Consider the following 27,606-nt stretch of genomic DNA (forward strand, 5'->3'; position numbering starts at 1 on the left):
GCACCAGTGATGATTTTTACCACATTCTTAGCTCTGGTGGATTTGCCTTTTTTGCCCTGTAAATGCATGGAAAGGCTATCAGTGGGGGAGAGTTAAAACCACCCTACTCAACCCAAATCCTTCCTACTTCATTGACAGGGGTGACCTGCAAAGCTGTCTGGGCCAATGGGGTGATTTTAGTCACATCTATCTTGGTGAATCTCTGAGATCATCGTGAGGCTGGGGTGGGGAGGGGCATTTCTACAGTATTGGTCCTGAACTGTTGAAGACACTTATGGTAGCCGGAAGTACATGTAATTGGTTTCAGAGACAATATCTCTCCCTTAACTGTATGCTGGGGTGCAATGAAAAGGGCTTCTCCTGCTGCGATCTGTAGGGCTCCTGTCATGTATGGCTTGGAACTGGGGCCTGAAACTCTGAGGGAAAGGGTAAAGTCCCAAAGATGATGATACAGAGTGTTTGGGTGGTGCTTTTTCAGTCCTTCAGTTGTTTGTAGACGTAGTTCCAGGAGACAAAGTAATGTAGTAATTGCTACAGGCAGCACTGCACAGTAGGCCAGTATAATAATTGGGAGTTCATTAATGAGCCTGCCAAAGGATAGGAGGCTGTCTCAGAATATCAGGAGAGCAGCAAGGAGTCTGTTTCATGATTGATGGAGTTGAGGTCCAGCTCAAAAGTTGGGGCAGAGAGTGAGGCTGGGCTCTGCAATTGTGTTTGCTTCAGAGGTGCTCCTAAGGGGCAGCGTGACAGCCACCCCCAAAAGTTGGAGCAGCATCAGACAGTAGTATCCAGTTTGGGCTGAGGACTAAAGGCAGAACTTATGGGCCTGGGTTTCTACCTGCAGGTCGGTGAGCATGTTTAAGTGAAAGAACCACGGTCTTTGTGAGGCCACCTAGTGAGTTCATGGGGGAAGTGACGTCTTGACCAGAAACTTTCCAGTTCTTAACCACTGTTCTGCATCACCTTGTGGACTGTGATAGTACAGTGACCAGGCAGGCTGGATGTGGTAGGGAGGTAGGCCGTTAAGTCAAGGAAGTCAGGGCCTTGTCCCCTCTAATTCCCCACCTGACTGTAGAACTCTGCACCTTTGAAAGACTGCTTTCTTTTCCTTGCAGAAAAGGGAAAATCCCAGCCTGCCTCCCTCAGAAGCACCGGCCAAGAAACTCATCCTCGAATGTCATGGAGAGAGGAGCGCTGCAGGGCCACAACCCACAAGTCTCCCGGAGCCAAACACACTTGAAACGCTTGCCATAGCAATAGACCCTGGGGTGGCAACGGCTCCCTTCTACGTGGAAACCTCCCCCTCAGACATAGACTTCCACACCCTCTCGGCCCCCTTGGTTGGGGCTGTCAATCTGGTCCCTTTGGTTCAAATCGTGGAGCCACTCAAGGCTGTGACACTGACGGTGGCTCCCCCGGGGGAGGCAGTCCCAGGCCCACCTTTGACAGATCCTGTGGAGCAGCAAGTGGTTGATTTTGTGGCCTCGCTTCCCCCTCCCACCCTGGAAGCCGTGCCAAGCTCTTCCGTGGGGGTCCCTGGGCAGTTTTGCACAGAAGTTGCGGTGTCGTGCGAGGTGGTAGCGGCAGTGGATCCTTTGTCACCGCTGCAGGCTGTGGTGGCAGATCACCAGCCAGAGACAGCGGATCAGGGCACCCTCATCATTGAAAATGTCTCCATTGAGCCATTTCTGGAGGCCGACCCATCTGCTGCTGCCGTTCTAAGCTCCCTCCAAGAGTCCTCCACCAAGATGGTGGCCTACTTTGAGACCATCCCCACGGCTCCCGTCGCAGCAGCTGCCTCGTCTGGTGTAACACCCCCTGAGACCGTACTGTCCTCGGCCCTCAGCCTCCCCATCGTCTCCACGGTCCCCATCGTCTCGAACCAGACCTCCCTGGAGGCCTCCCCCACTGCGGAGATAGCGCCAGAACTGCTGAGTCCCGCCGAGTCCCTGGAGGAGCAGCTGGAGGAGCAGCTGGAGGAGCACCGGTACCACAAGAATGAGGTGACGACCGCGGAGCTGGTGGACGTGGTGATGGGCCTGCAGCGGAAAGTGAAAGTGCTCCAGCAGCGGCACCGCCGGCACTGTGCCAAGCTGGAAGCCATGGAGGGGGTGGTGGAGCAGCTGAGGAAGGAGAACCTGGTGTCTGAGGAGAAGCTGAAGCTCTTGGAGATGGTAGGTGGGATGAGCTGTCCTGGGCCCTGGAGCACAATTATACCTTGTTAGGCTCTGGTTTGGGGGGAAGACTAAGGGACCTTTCAGACTAAAGGGCAGGAGGTCTGGTCTAGAGGGTAGAGCCTCCATTAGCCCGAAGATAACATCAGAAGGTCGCCAGTTTGAGGATGGCGAGACCTTGAAGCAGCTGACAAACCAAGCTGAGTGATTCCACCTGCTCTTGGTGTGAGCAAGAAGCGTCTTGGCTGCCCTCCATGTGAGAGATGGCGCTGCTTGCCAGCCTGTGTGGGAGAACTGGAGGCCAGAAGTGAGACCAAACCAGGAAGATCCATTCTGAAATGTGGTTGGTTCTTGAAAGAGAGAACCTCTATGATTGTAAAAATCCCCTTGAGGGATTTAGAAACGTCTGCCTACATAACTGCCTTGAATAAAGTCAGAGGAGTAATCCGATGACCAGAAAGGCGGTATATAAATACCTAGTTGTTATTATTATTTTTAATTAATTAATTAACCTGTGGAACTCCTTGCCACAGCATGTGGTGATGGCACCTGGTCTAGATGCCTTTAAAGGGGAATTGGACAGATTTCTAGAAGATACTTCCATCACAGCCATTTGGGTACGTGTAGTCTCCTGGTTTTAAAAGTGGGCTACCTCTGAATGCCAGATGCAAGGGAGGGCGCCAGGATGCAAGTCTCTTGTGGTCATGTGTGCTCCCTGAGGCATCTGGTGGGCCACTGTGAGATCCAGGAAGCTGGACTAGATGGGCCCTTGGCCTGATCATGTGAGGCTTTTTTTATGCCTTCCTCCTTGGGCAGGGGTCCCGCTCAGTGGGCAAGCTGTGCCTGCTTTGTGCACAAAAGGTTCATAATTCAGGGTGTAGTATCGTTAGGTAGGGCTGGGAAAAATCCCTGCCGGGAATCCTGGAAGGCTCTGACCTCAGTGGCCTAATGGGATGAGGCAGCTTTGTGTGTTCCAAGTGGGTTTTGAAAAAGGACTTGATGGAAGGGTGAGAGGCAGCATGATGTGGGTAGCCTGTTGGACAGAGGCATGCCTCCCACCATTCCTGACAGCAGTGCTTTCTGGAGGCGTCCTAACATCCCCTCTGTTCTTACCTCCCAGGCCTGTCTGCAGTCAAGCACGATCATGCCGGAGAGTGGCCGTGCGGTGGCCATCATCTGCCAGGACAACGACCAAGCGCTGGTTTATGCCATGCCTCAGCTGCCGGAAGAAGGGAATGAGACCATCATCCACCTTGAGGAGCAGTAACATCAGGGGGCAGTGGGAGAGAGAAGTGCAATGGTGACGCGCAGTCCTCTGCCGCCCTCCTTACCTGAAGGCCCACAGTCAGGAAGGCTGGAGCTGTCACCCTTGGGCTGCAAGAGCCACAGTCCTGGCACTGCTGGGCCTCTCCTGACTTCCGCTGTGCACTGGGTGACTTCTGGCTGCAGCACCTTACTGTGTGGGAAAGGGAGAAAGAGTTTGGGGGGGGGATTTCCTTTCTTCCCCCCACCTGAAATGATTGTATATAAAATTGTCTAGGTGGGAAAAGGGTTGGCTGCTTGTCTATTTTCTTCCCCCTCTTCTCTGCACCTGAGCCATGGTGGTGCTGCAGTCCTGCTCTTAATCCGTCTGACTGCCGCTTCTGGATGAACCAAATGTTGCCGTATTTCCTCACCAGGTGACACTTGTAGTGAGCACATGTGGGAGGAATGTCGCATCTCGGAGACCAGAGACTGTGTCGCGTCTCTGACTTCTGCTAGTTTTGCATCTTATGGCCCCCCTGATGCCTTTCTAAGGGTCTGCGCTTCAGAAGTTGGGGGTGTGTATGTGTGTGTCTCTGTTGTCTCCTCTCCCCACTACTACGGTGGTTGGTGGCCCCTTAATACTGTCTGTGAAAAGAGGTCAGCTGAGAGGCTGGGCCTCACCCACCCACCCACCCACCTAGATCCTGTCTGCATATGCAGATGAGGTGGCCAGGACCAGGTGCTGGAAGGGCTGGGAGATGCCCAGTCATTGCTATGTGTTTGGCCTTTCTGTGCATCTTTCCCCCCCTTTGTTTAAAAAGAAAGTCAGTGACTTCCATCCCTAAAGGCAGCTGAGCCTCTAGAACTTCAGTTTGCTTGGGACAAGATAGCAGAGAGAGAGGGAGAGAGACTTAATTCTTGGTTATCAGCATCTCTGATCTGTTCGGTTCTGAAACCTTTATTGGCATATCAGCATCTCTGATCAGTAGGGTGCTTATTTTCTCTAATGGGCCCTTGATGTGTGTACACCACAGCTGAAGAAGACACACGCACACACACGACTCTGTGACTGAAAACTAACCCAGGGTTTGAAGATGAGCTACAATCTTTTAAAAATGACGCTGTTATTGTAGAGCTTGGTGAAAGGCAAGAAAGAGATTGGAAAGGGCACGATGCATGTGTCTTAACCCTGCTATAATGCAATAAATTGAGTCTGCTGAACAATGGAGTAGCAGCAAATGAGAATCTTTCCACAAGGGGAAGCTTTGGCTGAATTCAAACTAGGAGAGCTGGCTGGAGCCCCCTTCCCTGGAGGTTTAGCATATATGCGCTGTCTTCCCCAGGTTGGATCGGTATCTGATGGAGTGCCTTAAGTGGGTCTGAGAGTAATAATACTGCAGAAACATGGGAAAAGTGAAGAATGTGGCTTTGGGTGCAGAATTCAGTTTCCTAGGAGCCATGACTTTTGTGGACAGAAAAGGAGCACGTTTGTAGACCTTGTGGAGTATTTCAATATAGGCTTGACAGCAGGCAGACAGTTGCAGCACTTCTCAAGCCTAGCGCAGCTCTGGAACAAAATTACAGAAAATCAGATTTTGCATCAGATTTTGATAGTGGCTATAGAATTCTTCAAATTTTTGGAATTTTGATTTATTTAGCATAGTCTTCCCCGTAACTCTGGGTATTATGATATCATATTGAGGCTTTTCCAGCACAGTTTCTCTGTAGGCTTTAGCATTAAGTTTTAGAAAGGATGGATTGCAGGTCTGTGGAAGAGGGCTGTGTAGTGATGTTTAAAGCAGTAGGATGGGTGGTCTTATTCTTGATCATTTTACTGCAGTGCAATACAGCAATGAAAACCCCCTCCCCAGCATTCTATTTCTGCAAAATTCCTAAGGAGAGCAAACCATCTTTTAATTAGGACCAAACATGAACTTCATGGTGTGCTTCACAAACTTTAGGAGTTACACTGAACTCTTCCTCAGGCACCTCCACCAGAAACACCTTTTTCACCTGTTGTCATTGTTCTTAGAAACTTCCAGTCTGTAGAAGGGCTTTGTATAGCTCAAAAGCTTGCATACCAGGCTATGACCTGTACAGGAATTTTACTTTCTCTCTGGATTTTATTCAGTGGGTGAACACAGCTACATGTTTCTGTAGGCCTCCTAAACTGCTACAGGTGGGGGGGGGGGAGGAGAGTGATTATTTTATCCATGCACACACACACTCTGACGCAGGCAAGGAAGCCCCCTTGGGCTGTTTGGCCTTGCTGGGCCAGTGTGTTGTTTGCTGAGAGCTGGCTGTCTTATATTGATTGCTTCCCAACAGTGTGATTGCTTAGAAAGCCAGCCTGGTCCCTGAACAACTGCACACTCGAAATCTTCCATCCATCCTTACGCTAATTACCATTTTGTGCAGCAAGCACTGAGAGTGGGGGTGCTGGAATTGACTGGAGGCTTCTGAAGGTGATTTGTGGTGATGGGTCCTTCTCTGTGCAAGTGCTGCTGCTGCACTCTCTGCCAGCTGAGTTCCTGCAACCCGGCCTCTGCTTCCATTGAAGTGGGGGGGGGGAGTCATCCAGCAGCTCTCATTTCCCGGCAGCAATCCCTCTCCCTCCTAGTCTGGACACTTGGCAGGCACAAATGGGCTCTTGCATCTCTTCCCTGTCTGTGGACTGCGTGAGTTTGCTGTTGTCTCCCTTTGGTAATAACAGGCCAATACACATTTTGCGGTCTTAAAAGTTAGACTTATTCCTGGGTAGATTTGGGGTGCTGAATCAAAAAATGGTTTTACCCATTCTGCTTTTGTTTGGGGGGTAGGGCATAGCCACCTTTAATGCTGATTGAAGCAGCCTCCTCATGAGGAAGCCAATGGGGGCAAAACTGATGCCATTTTTGAATTCAACACCCCCAAAATATCCTAAATTTGTTCAAACATCCTTGGCAGCTAACAAAATTTTTGTAGGCCTGTGTAATCATTGAGATACAAAAAGCCCCCAGTAAAGGAGAGAGCGGAGCAGGAAGGAAATGATTGGCTAGTATGGGAGGACTGCTCTTCAGCAGAGTGAGTGCAGGCCCTTTCCCACTGCTGACCACTGGAGCTGAATTTGGGACCACGGAAAGCTCAGGAAGTCCTGAGTCAGGCCATGTCCACATTTTTGGAACCCTGCCCCCCTCTGGCAAGCCAACCACCCTTCAGGCAGGACGGTTTAAACCATAAGGCAGGGCTGAGCACTGATGAGGAGCCCCCCAGTGAGGAATTGGGGTGGGGGGCTTGGTGCTTCCAGGCGCAGGGCTGGCTTTGCAAAAAGGGAGCAGACTCATGCCTGAAAGGGGGGGGGATAGTCGGCCTTGATAATCGCGGCTCCATAGTCCTCTTCAGCCCTCCCTGCCCCCTCTTGCCATGGCTTTTGGCCACAGTGGAGAAGCAGAGCCCCCAGGTTCCAAGGCAGTCTACCTCTGGGCTCCCATTGCTGGGCGCAAGCAAGGAGGGACACGCTCTGCTGGGGTTACCCGGGTCGGTGGCGTAGCCAGAGGGGGGCAAAGTACTGGGGAGGGAGCCATTCCGGGCGGTGGGTGCAAAACGGAGGCGTGCGCCTGGAATGGCCCCGAGGGGGGCGCTTGGACGCCGCGGGGAGGCTCCCTGCAAAACTTAGTGCTTTGCCCCCCTCCGGCTACGCCACTGACCTGGGGGGTGACTTTCCAGCGGCAGGCAGGGCTCCGATCTGGGGGGGGGGCGCTCCCCACTCCAGCCCCTGCGAGGACAGCCGGCGCACGCACTCCCTCCCTCCCTCCCTCCCTCCGCCAGGGAGGCGGGGATGCAGCGCCGTCCGGGGCTGGTGGTGCTGATGCTGTGGGCGGCGCATGAGCAGCCCTGCCTCCCAGCCCGCCGCCTCCATCCAGCTCAGCCCGCCCGGCCATCCCTCCGTCCTCCCCGGCACCGAGCGCAGCAGGACCCGGCCGCAGCCGCGCCGCCCGGAGAGCCCCGCACGGTAGGCGATCCCCCCCCCCCAGGGTCCGTCGTGGGGCGGGGCGGAGAGCGCTGGGCCCTGGCCGGGCTCGCCCCCCAGCTGCGTGGTCGGCCAGGAGCCCCCATCACTGCCTTGCCCCCCCACCGCCACCTCCCTCTCACCTCCAGCCAGGATTCCCGGGGGGGCGACGCCTCCGCCAGGCTTCTGCCCCCCCCCGCATCCAGCCGCCCCACCTGCCTGAGCCCCCTCCCCACCCGAAAGGCGGCTGCAGCTGCTCGCCTCCAGCCCCCCCCCCCACCTGAGACCAGTCTAGACAGGCACGGAGTGTTTCCCAGCCTGCTTTCCTCCCCAATGGCGATTGTTCGCATTCATCACCCATAAACCCCCCCCCCCATATTCCCCAGTTCAGGCTGCATCCTCCTTGGCCCCCCCTCAGCCCAATATTCCAACCACCTCCTGCTGGCATCAGGCAGCATGTGATGAGGCACCTCTTTGGGGCTCCACCACACCTGTGTGGGGGCCTCAGCCCACTGACAGACACTCCAGGTGGACCCCCCCTGTCCAACCCACAGCTTTCCAAATCCCTCCCCTCTTTGTGCCACCAATCCATGCACGTCTAACCATCCATCCGTCCGTCCATCCATCCATCCATCCACCCTGAGGTCCTGTAAACAGCATGCTGAGCACCCACACCACAAATCATGCCCAGACCCCCCTCCCCCCCACATCATGCACCAGTGACTCCCTTTCCAACACAGCCCCTTCATCTTGGCCTCAACCTGCTCCGCCTGCTTTCACTCCTAATGACCCCCCTTCCCTGTTTTGCTCCCTCCACCATTATTTATCTCCATTGATTGGCACCATGTTTGTGCTGCCCGCCTCCTGCAAGGAGCGCAGGACTCCATGGCTTTCCTCCTCCGCCTCTCCACCCCCTTCCATCCTTGCAAGGCTAGGCGAGGGAAGAGGGACTGACCCAAGGCCTGCGCTGGCTCCTGCTGTGGCCAAGTGAGGATTCAGACAGGGTGTCCCCCTGCGGCGACACCTCCACTGCCTCTTGGAAAAGGCAACCCTGCCTCTGACATTAATTTTGCATCAAGGGAGGGACTGCAGCGAGATGGCGGAGCACATGCTACGCATGCAGAAGTGGATCCCCCCAGCTGAAGAGGATCAAGCACTGAGAGAGACCCTTCTGGGCCCGAGACCTCCTGGCCCCGTGGCAGTGCACCAAATGCTTCCCCCTTTTCCCGGAGGCTGTGCCAGCCTCTGCTCCTCCTCCCTGGATAGGAAAGGGGCAATGGGGACAGAGTGGAAGAGGAGGCACAGAGGAGAAGAGAATGGTGGGCCAGAACATCTCTGACCCTCTAGCTCTCCACTCTCTTCTCCTCCGCTCCACATTCCTCTTCCATTCTATTTTCCTCTTCCTCTCCAGTATGGGGGGGGGGAAGAGCAGAGGAGGTGAGTGACATCGCCCCCCCCCCGCCATTCTACTGCTTGAGGCAGCTGCCTCAGTTGGCCTCATGCACGGGCCATCCCTGCCTGAGAGCCTGTGCTAATCAGAGGAAGCAATAGAGGGCTAGATAGTCCTCTGGTGAGCTTGTGGGACCCGTGCCTTGAATATTTCCTCAATTGTAGAGAAGCGGATTTCTGCAGGCAGAGCTTGGAATCGTGTGCTCTGACCCTGTGTGTGTGCTTGCAAGGAGGGCGTTCCTGTCTGTGATAATGCACAGCATCCCAAGCGTGAGAGGACATTACCTTTTTGTGGCTGTAGGTCAGTATCAGAGCTCATGCTGTGCATGCAGAAGAACCCTGGCAGCAACTCAAGGAGCCGGATGCCCTGGAGAGCTAGGTCAAGGACCACGTGGTGCCTGAGAGGGCGACTTCTTTTCCTCTGGGGCCCTGGCCACTGCTTTGCAACTTGGTCATGTGGAACCTCCATATTTCAGAGGCAGTCCATCCCCAAAGGCATCTGGCTGACCACTGTGGGGAACGAAATGTTGAACTGCTGGGTCCTTTGACTTGATCCTGCAGGGCTGCTCCTCTGTGACACCCAAGATGTGGAACACCCTAACCACCAGCTTCGCTCATCTCCCTCTTTCCCAGTATTTTGCTCATGACCAGTGGCATTACTAGAGGGGGTGCAAAGCACTGAGTTTTGCAGGGAATCTCATTGCAGCGTGCAAGGGGCTCCCCCTTCAGAGCCATTCCAAGCTTGGGAGCAAAATGGAGGTATGTCGCATTGAAGCTCCCTGCGATGCTTTGCACCCCCTCTAGCTATGCCACTGCTAATGACCAGCGATATTTTATTTCACCAACCTCTCGATTGGCCTACTTAATGATTTCTTGAAGTGTTGCTGTATTGGCACTTGGTGTTTCTTCACCTGCTGTGTTTTGTTTTAATTTTTGCTAGTTTTTAAAAAAAAATTGTTGGTTGATAGATTTTTCATTATGTAAGCTGCCTTGAAAGTTGTTTCGGTAATGGAAATAAATTTGCAGGATATATATTTGCTAAGATGCAACTAATAAATCACTAACCCTATTTTGCCACCTGGGGAATGGTTTTAAAACCTGTTTGGATGCAAGTAGCACACTGCTTGCACTGGTGTTGCTGTTCCTGAGAGTGTGGAACCCTCCTGCCAGCCTCTTGAGTTTCTGAGTGGGGGCTGGGGCACACTAAATCTTGACTTTAGTGTGCACATTTGCAAGCACATCTACACAAAGGCTACAATCCTGTGCATGCACACATGAGAATAAACCCCACTAAACAAAATGGGACTTAGTTCTCAGTAAGTGTGCAAGGAAGTGCACAGCACAAATCAACCAATCTCCTTATAGTAATATTATTGAATCATAATTATTTCCCAGGCGGCCCATTGATTTCCCTCCCTCCCTATGTTGAAGGAAAGGCACTTTTCTTGCTATTTCTGTCTCCGGGTACATGTCTGCACAATTTACACAAATCGAGGTATTCTCACACTTGACCAAATAGCGGCACTGTCAACCACCATGGCTTTCCTAGAGAGACTTGGGAGTTGTAGTTTTGCAAGGGTACTGAGTGTTCTGGCTCCGAGATCTTAGAGAACTATAATTCCACATGGGAATTCTATGTCCATAACTATGCACATGGAACCAGAGCATGAGAGCATCTGCAAGATAAGCTGGAGTGAATGTGATTTTTGTGAGTGTTTCCTAATTGGGAAACATAGCTGTAGTTCAGTATTGTAGAATCTCAAAGGAAGAGTTTTGATGTGTGTCTTTTCTTGGTTCAGGGCTGCAAGAAAAGAACCTGAACTTGAGAAAATTCTCCATACTTAAACAACAAAAGCCCCCACCCCATCTAAGCTTTCTAAATGAAGTTATAAGGATGGGTTAAGTCAACAAATTCCAGAGGAGTCGCCAAGTTAGGCAGGCCTGCCCAAACCAGCAGAGTTTTGTGGTACTGTCAAGATTCAGTGTCTTACGGTGGAGGAAGCTTTTGTGGACTCAGGTCCATGTCATGCCTCTGAGGAAGTTGGATCTAGTGTGCAGAAGCTTTTGCCACGAGACAAGTGCATAGTCCTGCACTACAGGAGGTAGTTTGCAATTTCAGGTGCAAAATAGCATTTCTGATTCTGTTTGGCAGAGAAAAATCTCGGAAGTAAGAGATTTAAATACACAGACATGCCTCCCCCACGGATCCTCAATCCTGAAGGAGAAGGGTTGTAAAAAAGAAAACAAAGCACTTGAACTTATAATGCATGGTGTCATGTGATTCACCAGCGCAAGTTCTAGGGAGGCAGGATTATCTCTGGTAGATGGGGCAGTTGACAGATATGAGGGCCCCTTATTAATGAAATCAGGGCACCCATGACCAGCTGGCATCCATGAGTTGCATCCAGCTCCCCACTAGACTGGAAGAGGAAGAGTGGAGGAGAGGAGAGTGGTGGACGAGAGTGTCACCCAACCAGGCAAGATAACCATACTTGTCCTTGAGGGTGGTTCACGGGAACAATTTTGCATCCTTTTAAGGAGAACCAGCACCAGAAGGCCAGGTGTGTGTTGGAGGAAGGCAAAGATATTGGTTGATCTTTCCCCCCCCCCCCCGAGTTCTGGAAGGGGCCCACAACTTCCTTTGGGATGTTGGTTCTGCTGATATGGCTTCTTCTGAGCTCACAGGCCTCCTTTTCCCTCTCCCCATTTATCCCTGCACAGAGGAAATAAGTGTTGACAACCATGACCAAAGATGACTCGACAGAACTCCCTTCTGAGGAGGACCACCAACCCCTGGAATTCCAGAGCCCTGTCCTGGAGAGGAGGAAGAAGCCCATGGTCCACCCCTCTGCTCCGGCACCTCTCCCCAAAGATTATGGTGAGTCCTGTAGTTTCATCATTTTCAAGGAGTGAGGTCTGCCTTTCTTGAGAAGTGTAGGCAGTCACAAGAAAAAGCGGTACGAGCCTCTCCCAGTCCGGGATGTGTGGGTGTGTTCTGATTGGGCCAGGAGATAGATGTCTAAGATGCCTTGGACAATCAGCATGACCCAAGAAGATGCATGGTGTGCAGGGATACAATCTTCCTTTGCTCAGAGCCATGCACGCCTTAAAGAAGCAAAGACTGCAATTCTGTACCAAGAAGTGTTGGGAGCAGACATGGTCTCCTCTCCGCTATGTGCCCCACTCAAGACTGTCAGCATGCAGGGGCAACAGTCCCTGTGCCTGTGTGGGAGGGGGGGCAGACACAAATGTGCAAGGACTGCGGTGTGTGCAGCAGCTGGACCTGTCTGATGTAGTGCTTGCCAGGCCTTGATGGCAGGCTTTGTGCTCAGTTTTGGCACTGTGTATGAGGAGAGCCATGAACAAGTGAGCTGAAGAGGAGTGGTGGGACAGAGAGTGAATAGCTGCAGAGGAGCAGGCCAGGGCTGAAAGGACTGGGTGCCATTGAGGCCTGAAGGCCAGGGAGGGACAAGGAAGCAGTTGTGGAAGCCTCCAGGGGTTGCTGTGGAGATGGACGAGGCTTGAGGTTTGCTCCCCTTTGCTGCTGGAAGGAGAAGAAGCGCTGATGCAGGCAGGCCATTTCTGGCTCAAAGGTGCTCCTGCAGACCTCTCTGGATTCTCCACTGGGGAGGATGGTAGTTTGAATTACTGAATTAAAGGAAGGAAGAAATTCTTGATAGTCAGGGGGGTTGGGCAGTGGAACTGATTGCTGAGGGAGGCGGTGGTAGATTCTCCTTCCCTGGAGATCTTCAAGCAGAGTCTCAACAAACTCTGTTGAGGATTTCCTGCTAAAGGCAGGGGGTTGGATTATTTTAAGGGTGCCTTCCAGTTCTGTGATTCTGTGAGATGATTCTATGAAAGTTTCAGTAGTGTGCACATGCATGCTGGACCCAGATGCCCGCTATCTTTGACATTTCAGTTTCCCCCCTCCACAAGTTAAGCCTTGCGGGAGGGGGAGACAAGTGCATCTTTGCTTCAGTGCATGTTGTCTACCCACCCAGAGGTCACCTGGTAGATTCTGTTTCCTTCCTTCCGTCTACCTCTGGATTAGAGGGTGTGGACCTAAACAAAGTCCTTGCCAGTTGTGCAGTACCATATATAAAAAAATAAATGTGGAGATGCATGTGTCTCAGAGGAAGTTGGGCTCCACTGACTTTAGTGGAAGGGAGCCAGGGTGACGACCAGTGACCTGTTTCCGAATGATACAGCTGTGGTGGTGACTCAGGGATTCAGGCAGAAGCCATGAATCACAGAATGTGGCAGTGTTACTTAAGAACCTCCACCCCCCTCTAAGCTCTTTTCCCATACATTGACTGCTCACTAGAAAAAACTGTCTGAGACAAAGTGCGGGGGAGAGATGGGCAAGAGCCTTACTTTCTTTCAGCTGGGATCAGCTTCTATGCGGTGTTGTGTGTGTGTTTTAAAGCTGGATTACATTGCAAATAAGATTATACCTGCAAGATGATGCTTAAGGTACCAGATAAACTTGGGGGAAGTGCCAAAAGAGCAGATTGTGGATCCTTGAAATCGCCAGGGGCTCAGACATGGAGAGAATGCAATTATTTAGGCAAATTTGGACCAAACAAAATGGTATCAGCAGAGGAATTGAGGCACCCGGCTTCTCTGTTCTCTGAATGGTGTGAAAACCAATGAACTATGGTTGTTAAGCCACTTGTGCCTGCGTTGGGGTTCAGAGGGGTGGGCTACTGGTTATGGAGCGGCAGGGAGGGTAATTCACTAACCCCTCCCTCCTTTCTTTATGTGTCTGCTTACATGGATTGCAAGGTTCTGGCAGGTTCATGTTACAGTTTCTTGGATGCTTAAAAAATTGTTTGTTATTACTGGATGCCTTTAAAAGGGGTTTGGACAAGTTTCTGGAGGAAAAATCCATCACGGGTTATAAGCCATGATGTGTATGTGCAACCTCCTGATTTTAGAAATGGGCTATGTCAGATGCAGGGGAGGGCACCAGGATGCAGGTCCCTTGTAATCTGGTGTGCTCCCTGGGGCATTTGGTGGGCCGCTGTGAGATACAGGAAGCTGGACTAGATGGGCCTATGGCCTGATCCAGTGGGGCTGTTCTCATGTTGCTATGAGAAGAGGACATACAGTTGTAGAGGCAACTGAAGCTCTACCTCTTGACTCCCAGAGGTTTTGTTGACATTTCTCAGCCCTTATCCGCTTTCAAAGCTGTTCAGTGCAATCATGAGGACCAGAAACTTGGAAAAAATAAAATGGAAGCCCAAGATTTTTAGACACTTAAATTTGGTTGGCCTACCCCACAACTGAATAACACAATGGTTTGTGCATAGCGAACCTCACGTCATGTGTCTCATGCTAGGACCCTACTCTAACCAGTGGCTCTGTTGCAGACGTGCCCTGACCTTGCTTTCTTTTCCCCAAACCTGCTGTTTTGTTTTCTTCGATAGCCAGGTTCAAAAGCCGGCTTAGGCTTGGACGCTTCACCACATAGAATTTTTTCTGTCAGATTGGAACTCGTGATGACCAGCGTGAAATCTATTTGGGGCGTAAAAAACATCTCCCTCACACAATTGTGCTTTTGTGGGGTTTTGTTGTTCTTGCCGCTGTTGGTGTTAATGAGGGCTGCTTCTCTCTGGCCGCTCCACCAGCCTCTGTACTCTTGTCCCAGCTAACTCTCCACCCCCAAATTCGGAACTCAGTTTAAGCTACACCTCCCTAGTCCTCTGACCTAGACCTGTTCTCTGAGCCCCCAAACCTTCTTAGTGCTTGGAAGATGCAAAGGAGAGTCTCTGAGCTTGTGCAGAATGCTCTTGCCTCAACACATTCAAAAGCCTTTTTTTTCCACCCTTCTCCTGGGTCTTTTTCTTTCCCTCTCACCTTCTTGCAGCGTTCACATTTTTCGACCCAAACGACCCAGCATGTCAAGAAATTCTGTATGATCCCATCACCACAGTCCCAGAACTATTTGCGATCATCCGTCAGTGGGTGCCACAAGTGCAACACAAGATCGACATCATTGGCAATGAGGTGAGTTGTGGGGGCAGCCTGAAGGCCTGGGGTTTAGGAGCCTCAACCTGTTCGACCTACTGCCAAACCTGCATTCGTGGCAATGTGGCACTTTTGAGGGCAAAGTGGAAGTTAACAGATGTACCTGCTGATCAGCCTTCATTACCTCTCTTCACCTAGCATGTGATTAATCTGTGGAACCCCTTGCCACAGGATGTGGTAATGGCACATGGATGTCTTTGAAAGGGGATTGGACAGATTTATGGAGGAAAAGTCCATCACAGGTTATAAGCCATGATGAGAAGTAGACTAGTTCTGAATGCTAGTTGCAAGGGAGTGGCAACAAGATGCACGTGTCTTGTCATACGTGCTCCCTGAGCCATCTGGTGGGCTGCTGTGAGATGCAGGAAGTTGGACCAGATGGGCCTTTGGCCTGATCCATTGGGGCTCTTCTGATGTTCTTTCAACCTCTGATGCCCCTTCTGGCTCTAGTGCTTTGTGATTCATCGGCTCATATGCTCATCAGACCAGTGGCAGATCAGCCTTTGACGGGCATCAGAGAAGGACACTTTTAACTGGCTTCTTTGTCCATCTTCTGTTTGTCCAGATCTTGAAGCGCGGCTGCCATGTCAATGACCGGGATGGCCTGACAGACATGACGCTGCTCCATTATGCTTGCAAAGCTGGCGCACATGGTGTTGGTAAGCAAAACCACAGGATCCCTGGCCTCTGGTTTTAGTGGTGGTGTCTCCCTGTTCCTCACTCCTGGGTCTTGCATTCCTGCCACCTCTCTCAAAAGATCTCCCAGAGGTCTGATCTTCTGGTCTTGTTTTTAAATATATTTGATCCCCTGACATTTGTTGTTTCGGTCTGTTTCCCATGAATTGCAACATTGACAGGATTTTGCCAATAGCGGCTGTGGAGGTGAAAAAATCTCTGGCAGTGATTGGCCAGGCTGCCCTTTTGTCACAGAAGGGCAGAGCAATCAAAGAAGTCTTGGCTATCATTGGATGAGCTGCTTTGGTTTCCAAATTAGCAAGGCTGTACAGGGCCCATGGAAAGAGGAGAATAAGAAGGAGGGATCTCGGAAAGGAGGAGGCAGTGTGGAAGAGATGCCAGGGCTGACATTGGGGTTGTAAAATAAAGTAGGGAAGTAAACTGGGATTGTGGGTTTCTACATTACCTCGTTCTCTTTCAGGATCAAGCTTCAATGGTTGAGTGTGGAGAGAGGAGACTATTTTTAAGCCCAGATGGTTATAAAACATACCCACCCACACACAGAGACACACACGTGCCCTTGCTTACCAATATGTTGATGGTTTCTGTTTTCCGCTTTTATTTTTATTTTCTCCTGTTTTTACAACTCGTGAAAACGAAGCAGCAAATTAGGAAATTTTCAGCTGCATTTGTCATTATCGTTTGACTACAACTGTGGCAGTTGAACAGTTTTGTTAAATTTCATGTATGCTGAACAGAGGAACGAAGGAATCATGCATCTGATGTTTTTAAATTAGTAAAGCGTGTTTGGATCTGGTAAGAGAATAAATATTGCATATATATTGCATTCCCTTCCCCCCCCCCCCAACATCCATGTTTTCTGGAAAAAGAAGGAAAAATGGAGTATTTTTATGGCTTCAAAACTTCCAGAAGTGTCTCGAAGCAGGCTTACATTTTCCCCCAAAATGACCCAAGTCTTTCCCCATATCCTCTAAAATGGATCCATCTTTCCAAACGCTTCTATGGAGGAAAAGTAATCTGGCAGTTCTGATTGGGAAGCCATTTGGTTCCCCAATGATCTTTGGCTCTTTGCTTTCTCCTCTCCAGGTGACCCTGCCGCCGCAGTGCGTCTCTCTAACCAGCTGCTGGCCTTGGGTGCAGATGTGACCCTGCGCAGCCGCTGGACTAACATGAATGCCCTCCACTATGCAGCCTACTTTGATGTCCCAGAACTTATCCGCATCTTGCTGAAGGCCTCCAAGCCGAAAGGTGCAGCTGTTCATTTGAAGGTGGAGTGGGTGGGGCCTGCTGTGAAAGGTGTAGAGCTCCCTGAATCTCCCATCACTTTTAGGTCAAAGCACACTGACCTTCCGGATGAGTGGCAAAAGAGTCCATTTCTCCCTCATGCATTTTCAATGCAGGTTTTATGTTAAGTGAATGTTTTGATCCTCTTTAACTGCTGGTGAATAAAAATAAGAAATTGATGGTTATTCCAGATTAGATAAGCTGGCATGAATTATATTTTCTGTGTGTGCCCTGCTGTTTTAAGACAACCGGGTGCCAGAATTTCTGGATTTTTTTCCCTAGCTTTTGTGGGAGTATGGCTCCTGATGGTGAGCATAAGGGGATACTGGGAGTCAGAACTCCTGGGCTCTTTGAATGCACCTACCAAGTCTTATAAGGCTGTCTGCCCCCTTGTTTCTTGCCCATTGCAATGAGAGCTATACATGTTTCAGCATGGTTTCTTACTGTGAGATGTGAGAACACTAGCTTTGGAAAAGCCTGGCTTTTTTAAAAGAAGGGAACAGGCTTCTAGTCTCAGTGCATAAAAACATAAGTTTTTATGAAGGTGATGTTTGCTCAGATTAAAGCCCACTTTTGTATTCCCCTTTTGTAAGAAGCTCTGGCTGATGTCAGGCATGCTGCTGGTAGCAATCAGCTGCTTTCTACTCATTTTCTCCTGGGGAATTCACACTCCTTGGCAACCTCTGTTGTCGTGACATAGCTCTATGTAAGGACTCCCTACAGCCTGAGAGCTTCCTTAGTTTACTTCCCAAAAAAGCAGAGCTCAACTCCCCCTGGTGCTCATTCTAGTTCCCAGTGTAAGGGCTCAGTCCTGAGTGCCCACGAAGCACCACTGAGGATGGAGAAGAGTAGCTGGAATCTTTGGCCAGCTGTGTTGGGTTGCTGCAGTAGAACTTAATAGCCAGAGTGCAAAAAATGTTTGCAATGTTTGAAAACCAGTCTGATTCCCATTCCCAAGAGAGAATGGAGATCTGATTGTGACAATGAGAGGAGGGGACCTGTTTTTGCTGGCATATTCTGGTCTCTCCCCACCACTCAGGGTCCACACCTACATGCAGTGTGGCGTCTGAGAAATATTTATTTCTCAGGGGGGCCAATCACATGGCTTCCTGTAGACACACACTGTGCCCGGATGGGAAATATTAACAGGGACAGGCTGGGTTTTCCTAGCACCTGCTCAACCCACGTATCTTTCCCCTGCAGTTCTCAACTCCACGTGCAGCGATTTCAACCATGGGACGGCCCTGCACATCGCTGCTTCAAACCTGTGCCTGGGGGCCGTGAAATGTCTCCTGGAACATGGAGCCAACCCAGCTGTCAGGGTGAGGATTGGGGGGGGGCATGAACAAGTGGGGGAGGGCTTGAAAGAGGCAGAGAATCAAAAGCTCTCAAAGTCTTATCACAGATTCTGAAAATGCCTAGGCTGCCCTGTTGGAGCAAATCAAGTTGGCTGATGCTCATTTGCAAGTTTCAGATAACTTCTCCTGAGCCAAGCTGTTGATCCATGTGGGTCAGCACTGCCTGTTCTGACAGCTCTGCCAGGTCTCAGGTGATGGGGGGGGGTCCTTTCCCATCACCTGCTACCTGTCACCCTTTTAAGAGCGGATGCCAGGGGTTGAATTCTGGTCGTTCTGTGTGCCAAACAGGGGCTCCAGCACTTACAGTCCCTCCCCAGCCTCACTGAATTTTGGGTCTGGCCAATGATTCTTTAATGCCAAACCAATAAAACTTAGTGAAGATCTCACAACCTGAAAGATGCAGGCCTGCTAGAAGATGAGGAAGGCCTTCTTGAATATGGAGAGCGGGAAAGGCACCCCCTCATCTCCTTGTCCCATTTTCTGCTGAGAACATGGTGAATAAGTATGACAGAATATGATCAAGTGGTACCCTGGATGCTGAACAGAGTTTAATTTATGTATTTAAAAGATTTATACTCTGCCCTTCCTCTGCTGGTGCAGATGCCCAAGGCAGCTTACAATTTTAGACTTTAAACAAAAACATAAAGCAAAGACAAACACCACAATATAAACAACAATAAAACAATAAATAACCAAAAAATGACATGCAGACAGGCAACGCATCACACACTCACAAGACTAAACAGGAATGTTTTGAGCTCTTGCCAGAAAGCCGTGAGGGAGATGGTAGCATTTGGCTCCCCTGGTAGGGAATTCCATAATTGTGGCACCGCTGCAGAGAAGGCTTGTCCTCACGCTGTCATCCCACTAACATGGGATGAAGGTGGCATTTGAAGGAAAGCAGTTTCAGATGTCCTCAGAGAGCGGGCTGGAGTGTGTGGGAGAAGACAGTCCCTCAGACAACCTGGACCCAAACTGTGGAGGGCTTTAAAGGTCAATAGCAGCATCTTGAATTGGACCCAGAAGCAACTACTGCAGTCACTGAAGAAGCCGTCCAAGAGATTCAAACCGCCGAGCTCTAGTTACCACCCAGGCCGCCACATTCTGCACTGATTGCAGCTTCTGGACCGTCTTCAAGGGCAGCCCCTCGCAGAGCATGTTACAGTAACCGTTATAGATTATTAAGGCATCAGGAGGAATCTGCAGGGGACTAGGGTGTCTCGGTTCCAGCTCCCCCCCCCCCCCGTGCAGTGACCTCCCTGCCCCTTCCTCTTTCCAACAGAACAGCAAAGGTCAAGTCCCAGCTGATGTGGTGCCAGATCCAATGGACATGACCTTGGACAAAGCTGAGGCCGCCATGATCGCCAAGGAGCTGAAGCAGCTGCTTCAGGATGCGGTACCTCTGAGCTGTAATCTTCCCAAGGTCACACTGCCCAACTATGACAACATCCCCGGCAACCTGATGCTCATCTCTCTCGGCCTCAAGCTCGGGGACCGGGTCCTGGTGGATGGGCTGAAGGTACGTACAAGGCTGGGCTGCTTGTGTTTGCCTGACCTTCTCCCATCATGCATATCTTTGGGCTGCTGGTCTGGTCTTAGTCTTGAACTGGGGCCATTGCGGTTTCGTCTGAGATGTCCAGTTTTGCAGCTACTCCCCCCCCTTTCAGAGCAGATGTCATAGATGGAAAAACTGCAGTGTTTTTACTGCCTTAGGCAGGGGTATGGACAGAGTTATGCAGGGGATGGACAGAGTGGATAGGGAGATGCTCTTTACACTCTCACATAACACCAGAACCAGGGGACATCCACTAAAATTGAGTGTTGGGAGAGTTAGGACAGACAAAATAAAATATTTCTTTACTCAGCGTGTGGTTGGTCTGTGGAACTCTTTGCCACAGGATGTGGTGATGGCGACTGGCCTGGACACCTTTAAAAGGGGATTGGACAAGTTTCTGGAGGAAAAATCCATTATGGGGTACTAGCCATGATGTGTATGCGCAACGTCCTGATTTTAGAAATGGGTTATGTCAGAATGCCAGATGCAAGGGAGGGCACCAGGATGAGGTCTCTTGTTATCTGGTGTGCTCCCTGGGGCATTTGGTGGGCCACTGTGAGATACAGGAAGCTGGACTAGATGGGCCTATGGCCTGATCCAGTGGGGCTGTTCTTATGTTCATAAGCATATTTGTGCAAGATGAGCATATATCCCAGGATGCTCTGCAGTGGCTGTGAGGATTCTGGGATTCAGGTAACTGGCACAGTAGCTGCCCCTGGAATTGTCCACTCTAGATGGCTACATAGTCTACCTGTATCCTTTGCCACAGGAGGTGGTGATGGCACCTGGCCTAGATGCCTTTAAAAGGAGATTGAACAGATTTATGGAGGGAAAGTCCATCACAGGTTACAAGCCATGATGAATAAATGCAGCCTCCTGGTTCTAGAGGTAGCTCCAGAAGCATGTGCAAAGTGCCATTTTCCATTAGATTCCAACTGCAGTGACACCTCAGAGCAGCAATTTTCAGCCTTTTCAGTCTCACATGACACTGACAAGGCACTAAGGTTGTTAAGGCGGACCAGCAGTTTTTTGAGCATTGACAAGGCACACCACACTGCAGGCAGGGGGCTCACATCCCCCAGTGGCCCTACTGAGAAATGACTCTCCACAGTTCCTCTGGTCTGGGTGTGATCCTGTCCCACTGTGCGTCTCCGCAGGTGGGCACTTTGCGTTTTTGCGGCACAACAGAGTTTGCGAGCGGCCAGTGGGTCGGTGTGGAGCTGGACGAGCCAGATGGCAAGAATGACGGCAGTGTGGGCGGCATCCGGTACTTTATCTGCCCTCCAAAGCATGGTACGGTGAAGTCCACGCAGGGCGGTTTGCGCTTCTGCGCCGATCCTGCATTCTGTCCCCATCCAAATGAACTAGTCAGATCTCACGCTTGCAGAAATGCACACTGCTGGCCCTGTTCGTATCCAGGGTGTCATCTTGGGCCCCCTTTCTCTCCTTTCCAGGTGTGTTTGCTTCTGTGTCCAAGATCACCAAAGCCGCTGATCAGACACCTTCTTCAGTAACCTCCACCCCACGTACACCCCGCATGGACTTCTCCCGCATGACCGCAAAGGGCCGCAAGGACAAGGACAAGGACAAGGACAAGAAAGGTAACAGCGTGTGGTGCAGCTCACAGGTTGCCAGGCGTGGTGGTGCATGTGGATGCTTCCTTCTCCATCTGCCTTTAGTTGAGCTGCTTGGAGCCTAGATGGAGGCAAGGCAGGCAGAAAGTGATTGGGAAAGTAGAAAGGTAGAAGAAGCAACAGGAGGAAGGAGGCAAAGGCTTCTGGTGTCAGCAGGCAGGCTAAGGGAAGCTGGGATAAAGTGTGATGGAAATGAGGAGGGGGCCAGAGGGATGAGGGGGGAGTTGAAGGAAGAGAGGAAAGATATTCAAGGCCAGGGACTGCAGAAAAGTTATGACACATGTTGATTTGAAATTACCAGCCAAATCTTCGGCTGCAGGCTGCTAATTTTTATTCCTTTTTTTGTATTTGCATATGAATAAAAAATGACAGTTCCTAACAAACCATGTAACACAATTACCAGGTCGTCCAACTGAAAAACCAGTCCCACCAGGGGAGGTAGGAAGCCTGGTTCAGGTGTCACACAGAGCCATGGCTTCATCTTGGTTCTCAGGCTTACCGTGCCTCCATCCTACGTGGAGGAAGGCCTCTGCTTCTTATTATGGATTAGAACAAGCTGGGATTTGCCCCAACGTGAAAGTTGGAAAACCCTGGCTTGTGAATACAGTATAGGAAGTTGCCTTATCTTGAGGCATTGGGGTGTGTACTGACTGGCAGTGCCTGTCCAGGCTTCCAGGTAGACGGGGGTCTTCCCCAGCCTACCTGGAGATGATGAGGGTTGAACTTGGGCCCTTTGGCATGCAATCTCTGAGCTACAGCAACTCCTGGTGTTCTAACCCTCTTTTGGGAGCGAGTCAGATTATGAAAGTGGGATTCATGCCAGGGTTAAACCAGGGTTCCATGTAGTGCCTGAACCAGGCCGGAGGGTTACTATCAGCCAAAGAAGTACCTGAATCCTCTTCAGAACACGTCAAAGCACACCTCTGAATCTTGTTTCTGTTTCCTGGCTCTCCAGCTCTGAGGAAGAAGTCCTTGTCAGTTGGCAGCTTGGATCGTGAAGGGCTGAAGATTGAGATTGGGGATCAGGTCCTGGTGGCTGGTCAGAAACAAGGTGTTATCCGTTTCTATGGGAAGACAGATTTTGCGCCAGGTAAGTGAGGCAAGTGGGTCAGGCAGCCAGCAATGTGCGAGATGTTCGGTCACAGGCTGGGGGCAGGAAGGAGGATTAAGGCTGATGTGCAGAGATGCTCTTTTCTGTTTTTTTCTGTCTACTTTTGGATGTTTGTTTTAGTCTGACTTTGACTGTAAACCTCTTGGTGTAGAATTTTATTTTAGAAAAGCAGTGTATACATAAACATGTACACTAAGTCCCCTACTAGCTTGGTTCCAGAGGTATGTAGGGAAGTTGAAATGTATGTAGCTCAAAACATCCGTCTCTTGCCGGCCCAGCACCTGTGTGAAAGCAACACTAATGGACTAATATGCTGGTGCCAAAGCAGCAACACAATTGTTTGTATCTTGGACATTGTGTTAAGGGCCCATGTGAGAGTCAACTCTCAGCCTCATCTTGCTCTTCCCTCACAGAAACTGGACAGTCAACAACCTGGCAGCTTTGTTGCCCAAGTTGCTTGGAGTGTTTGTGAACATTCCTTGCTGTCTCATCAGCTCAGCCAACCACAGAGGCTTCAGTGCCCTGCCCCGTCCCGCATGCAAGATAATATTGATAATTAGTAGGAGTACTAAACGATCTGTGTTTCTGCTTCTGTCTCTCTGTAGGCTACTGGTTTGGTATTGAACTTGACAAGCCCACTGGCAAGCATGATGGGTCTGTTTTTGGAGTGCGCTATTTCACATGCCCCCCCAAGCATGGAGTCTTTGCTCCTCCTTCCAGAGTGCAGAGGTGAGTTTCTTCATCAAACAAAAGATACCAGCAAAGAGAGAACCTTCTGCTCGGGTCACATTTACCATGAAACACTTAATATTTAAGCTTGTGGTCCCCAAGAGAATCATGGCCAGTAGCACTGCTCAGCGTTTAACTGCCATTCAGCACATGTGTCACTCTAGCCTTTTTCTATCTCTGTGTTTTTAACTTGTGAGCTGACTGTACCATCTGTGCTGCAGAATTGGAGGTCCAAAGGATGCCCAGGGAGACGGCACTTCTGCAAAGAAGGTTCACCAGATCACTAGTAGGTAGACCCTGGTCTTTGCTCAACATATATATCCCCTATGTAAATTTTCAATATATATATTTGGGGGGATGATATGATTAAAATGTCGCCAAATGTCACTCACTCACTCACTCACTCACTCTTTTTTGACAGTTGTCCCTGCGCTTGATAGTTCTGTGATCTAATAAGCAGAAATTCAACAGGTGGAGCTTGCCTCCATCTCTCATGTGCAGTGAGGGGTGATGTTTGGCTGGCTGAATTTTTGCTAAAGGCACAGGAGCCTTGCCAAGAAAAAAGCTGGAAATTCTGCACAGGCAATCCTAATTCCTGCTGGAGGAAGCAGAAGGCTGAACTGGGATTTGAAAGCTGACTCTCAGTAATTGGGAATGCTGCTTTTATTTAAAAAAGACAAGTATATAACTTTGAATTTCTGCAAGAAAACTGAATTGGAAGAAAACTGAGTCTTTTGATTCTAGTCTCTGAGAGAGGCAAGTGTAGTTGTCCCCTGTCCCCCCTGGGCTTCCAGGGGCTGGAAATACTGCACTCTCATGCAGGGGAGAGGGAAATTCAGATGGATCCAGGAAGGATCATTCATTGAGTTTCTGCCCACTGGAAATTTTGAAATGATTCTCCTGCCTCCCCTCCCCTTCTGCAGTTTCACAGCCAAAGCGCAACTTCACAGCAGTCAGAACCCCGAAAGACATCACATCGGAAAACTCCATCTCTAGGTAAGACGGGCTGAGGGCTGAGCTCCCCCCACCCCCGGACTCACTTTCTTGGGGGAGCAACCTGTTTCGCCGAGACCATTCCAGTTAGCATCACAGCTGACTGGAGATCTGGTTGGCATCGCTCAGGACGAGCCTGGCTTCCAAACCCACCGGTTTGGTGTTGGGGTGGCCAATGTGTATTTTTCAGAAGAGCTGATTTATGTGCAGTGTTGATTTTCAAGATGTGTGAGGAGAAGCTGTGCACCTTTTTAGCAGTTCCAGGAAATGCACCTGTCACACTTTATGTCAGTAGCAGGGATGTGCTGTGGATGGGGAGGCATGTGGGGCAGAGCCTCCCTGCCGGAGTCCTTCAAAAAGCCACTGTGGAACATATGCAAGCCCTCTCAACCCATGTGTGGAGCGTGTGGGTTGAGAGTGCTTGTGCGCCTCCCATGCTGGTGACACTTTTTGAAGGACTTCAGTGGGGAGGCTCTGCCTCACCTGCCTCCTCACCCACCACTCATCCCTAGGCAGTAGCATAGCCAGAGGGGTACTGAGCATAGCTCAGTAAGTACTGCAGGCGCTCACCGAACTAAATGGTATATCCTTCATGATGCCGTCGCTGCCTGGAATGGCTCTGACGGCAAGCGGGAGGGCTGCTTACACGACACATTGTGGCACCTGCAGTACATACTGCGCTGCCCCCCTCTGGCTATGCTGCTGCTTTCCATTTCCTACCCCTACTGCTTCCACCTTTTGCATCTGCTTCACTCCGGAGATGATCCTCTCCCCACTTTTTCTTGCTGTCTTCTGCAGGTTACTTTTCTGCTGTTGGTTCCCATGGATGCTCCGTGCGGAAATGCAGTCTTAAAACTCCCTCGGACCCTCCTCCTCCTCCCACTCTGCTACTTTTTCGCTCTCCAAGTAATCAAAGACTGCTCTTCAGTTCTTTTTTCTCATCTCTCCTTCCCTGATTGCCGTTCTAGTGAACCCCAGTGCCTTGTTAAAACATATTATTAACACCATCCCTGAGGTAGTTTGTGAGATATTTAAACCTTCATTTCCCCATTTCCTGTCACATCTGCACATGGGATTTGGGCTTCAGGCACCTTCTTCTAGAGGTGATTATAAACACAAATGCGTAGATGACGCTCTCCTTAATCGAGGGGCAGCCCTTGTTGCAGCTCTCTTTAAGAGAACCCAAGCAGAGATCAGCAGCCTCTGATCTCTTCCCCTGGCGGGTTCAGGAAAGAATCTAACCTCCTGGTTCCTTGCCCTGGAAACTCAAAACTGCTGCTCCAAGATGTGATGATCATCCTCTTCCTAGGCTGTCCTGTCCTGATTTTAGCTGCTGCCACCTAGGCAGCCACCAAAGCTAGCCATGGACAGAAAGGCCATGGTCTGTATGCAAGGACAGGCTCTACCCCCAGACCCTGGAGAGTCTCTTACACTTGGCAGGTATAGTCTGAGCATACCGAGTTAATACTCTATACTTGTCTTTTTGATGGATTAAAAGAATAATAGCAACCATGGGGTACAAATGCAAGAAAGCATCTCATGCTACTCAGATTTAGGCTGCAATCCTACTCACACATACCTGGGAGTAAGCCCTATTTACTATAACAGTACTTACTTCTGAGTAGACATGCATAGGATTGGATTCTCAGTGTGTATCAGCAGCTGTTTGCTTAGTGCCCCTACAGGAAGGAGTTTACAACCACCCAACAGCAGCCTTTGATGGTGTGTGTGCATGTCTCTCTTTCTGTATATCAAGCCTGTATTTCTTGAATTCACCTTCCTTGACAAAAGGGGAGGAATAACATAGCTCACTTTTAACCCACTCCTGCAGCATCTTCAGTCTCAGTCCAAGCCTTGTGCGCTTGGCTACTGCCCTCATTTTTGCTCACAAAAAGAGTTTCTCGGGATAGCTGAGAAGCAGGCTGTGGGCTTGGTGGGCTAGAACTTGCCACTTCCTCAGGATAGCAAGATGAAAGGAGCAGGACTCCTGGGTTCAAAGCTGGATCCTGGTAGCAGGAGAGTAGAGTGTTGATGCCTGAGCAAATATGAGATGTAACACCTGCAAATAGAAAATGCAAATTTTAATTTCAAAAAAGGTTTTGGTGGAGGAATCTCAGCAGAGGTCCCCCAGTCTGAATCTGAGTTATGGGAAAATAACATCTATAATTTTTTTTTTCCTCCAATGAGAAAGTTCTTATTCAGAAATCTCAAACATTTAGAGACTTTGGATTCAAAAGGATGACATCTGAATTCAGAAAGGATCTGTATTTTAGACATGTGAGTGTAGCACCAATTCAGACCGAGCCAGCATGGCTGGGATCTTGTCCAACTCTTGTGTGAAGAGGGATGAATACAGATTCCTCTCCCAGCTCCAGGTTACCCTGAGCAAAGTGCCGGCCTGTCTATTCTTCCACAGATGCTTCTGTTTCTGAGAGTCATAGAATGTTCCAGTTGGAAGAGTCCCTGGAGGTCATTCAGTCTAACCCCCTGCTCAGCACAGGCAACTGTCCCAGGAATCTTTCCTCACCACACCTGTAAAATCAATGTGGAAGAGGGAAGAAGGGACTCTGAACACAGAGTATAGGACTAGGAGATTGCAGCTTTGCAGGCTTTTTGCTTTTAATGTCTGCGTGCTGTGCAGAAATCCAACGGGTGCTGTCCATTTCTGCCATGGGCATCCAGGGACAAGAATGCCACCATAGCTGAAATTCTGTAGGTTGTGCAGCTGCTAGACACTAAAAGGTTTTGTCAGGAAATGCAACAGAGACAAGAGATGCTCAGACACCCACTTTTGACAGGTGAGTAGCAAGAATGCTTCAGCATTCTGGTAACAGACCTCAGCTTGGCAACATTTCAGGGTCTTTGGTGAAGATGGACAAGTTCACATCTGTTGGATAATCTACCGTTCCACTGAATCTTCCCGTCTGCTCTGCCCTGCACTCCCCTCCCATCCTTGCTGTTGTATTTTTGGGGGGATGCCAAGGTTTGTTTTGTAACTGTCCTGGGAGCAGTGTAAAACTCGTCTAGTTCACAATAAAGGTAGCCCGTGACTTGTGCCAACACATCCCATCGGCTCATTATCACTGCACTGTAATTGCACACGTTCCCCGGCCCCCGTATAGCTCTGTTTGTTAGCTTTTTGGGGATCCCTCTGTGATCTGTCACTGACCAGCAATAAATAAACCCTTCTGTTGATTTCAGCTTCATGATGGCCACTGTAGGAAGATGTCTTGGGTCCCCCCCCCCACTCCAACCCGGCTTTCTAAACATGGGGTGGCTCCCTGCCATTGGGGTGGGCTTGGGTTGGTCTTCTCCTGAATTCCGCAATTACAACTTGGCCCCAAAATACCAAACTTGGCA

The 27,606-nt window shown here is 50.2% G+C and overlaps 1 protein-coding gene across 1 annotated transcript; it reads left to right on the top strand.

Annotated features, from left to right (window-relative positions):
* The first annotated feature begins 7,302 nt into the window (after positions 1–7,302).
* On the top strand, positions 7,303–27,310 carry CLIP3 (CAP-Gly domain containing linker protein 3). The gene is made up of 14 exons (XM_066638922.1): positions 7,303–7,410; positions 11,578–11,734; positions 14,726–14,865; positions 15,452–15,545; positions 16,669–16,830; positions 18,070–18,188; positions 19,507–19,743; positions 20,937–21,072; positions 21,234–21,380; positions 22,369–22,503; positions 23,130–23,253; positions 23,475–23,539; positions 24,177–24,249; positions 25,045–27,310. The coding sequence occupies exons 2-14, from the start codon at positions 11,599–11,601 to the stop codon at positions 25,097–25,099; spliced, it is 1,623 nt and encodes a 540-aa protein (XP_066495019.1). The 5' UTR covers positions 7,303–7,410; positions 11,578–11,598; the 3' UTR covers positions 25,100–27,310.
* The last annotated feature ends 296 nt before the right edge of the window (positions 27,311–27,606 follow it).

The sequence above is a fragment of the Tiliqua scincoides genome, chromosome 10 (genome assembly GCF_035046505.1).
Source record: "Tiliqua scincoides isolate rTilSci1 chromosome 10, rTilSci1.hap2, whole genome shotgun sequence".
Lineage (NCBI taxonomy): Eukaryota > Metazoa > Chordata > Lepidosauria > Squamata > Scincidae > Tiliqua > Tiliqua scincoides.

Coding starts and splice junctions, on each gene's coding strand:
- CLIP3 (XM_066638922.1), top strand. CDS start 11,599: ATGACCAAAGATGACTCGACAGAACTCCCTTCTGAGGAGGACCACCAA. Junction 16,831..18,069: donor GAAGGCCTCCAAGCCGAAAG/GTGCAGCTGTTC, acceptor TTTCCCCTGCAG/TTCTCAACTCCACGTGCAGC. Junction 24,250..25,044: donor TCGGAAAACTCCATCTCTAG/GTAAGACGGGCT, acceptor TGTCTTCTGCAG/GTTACTTTTCTGCTGTTGGT.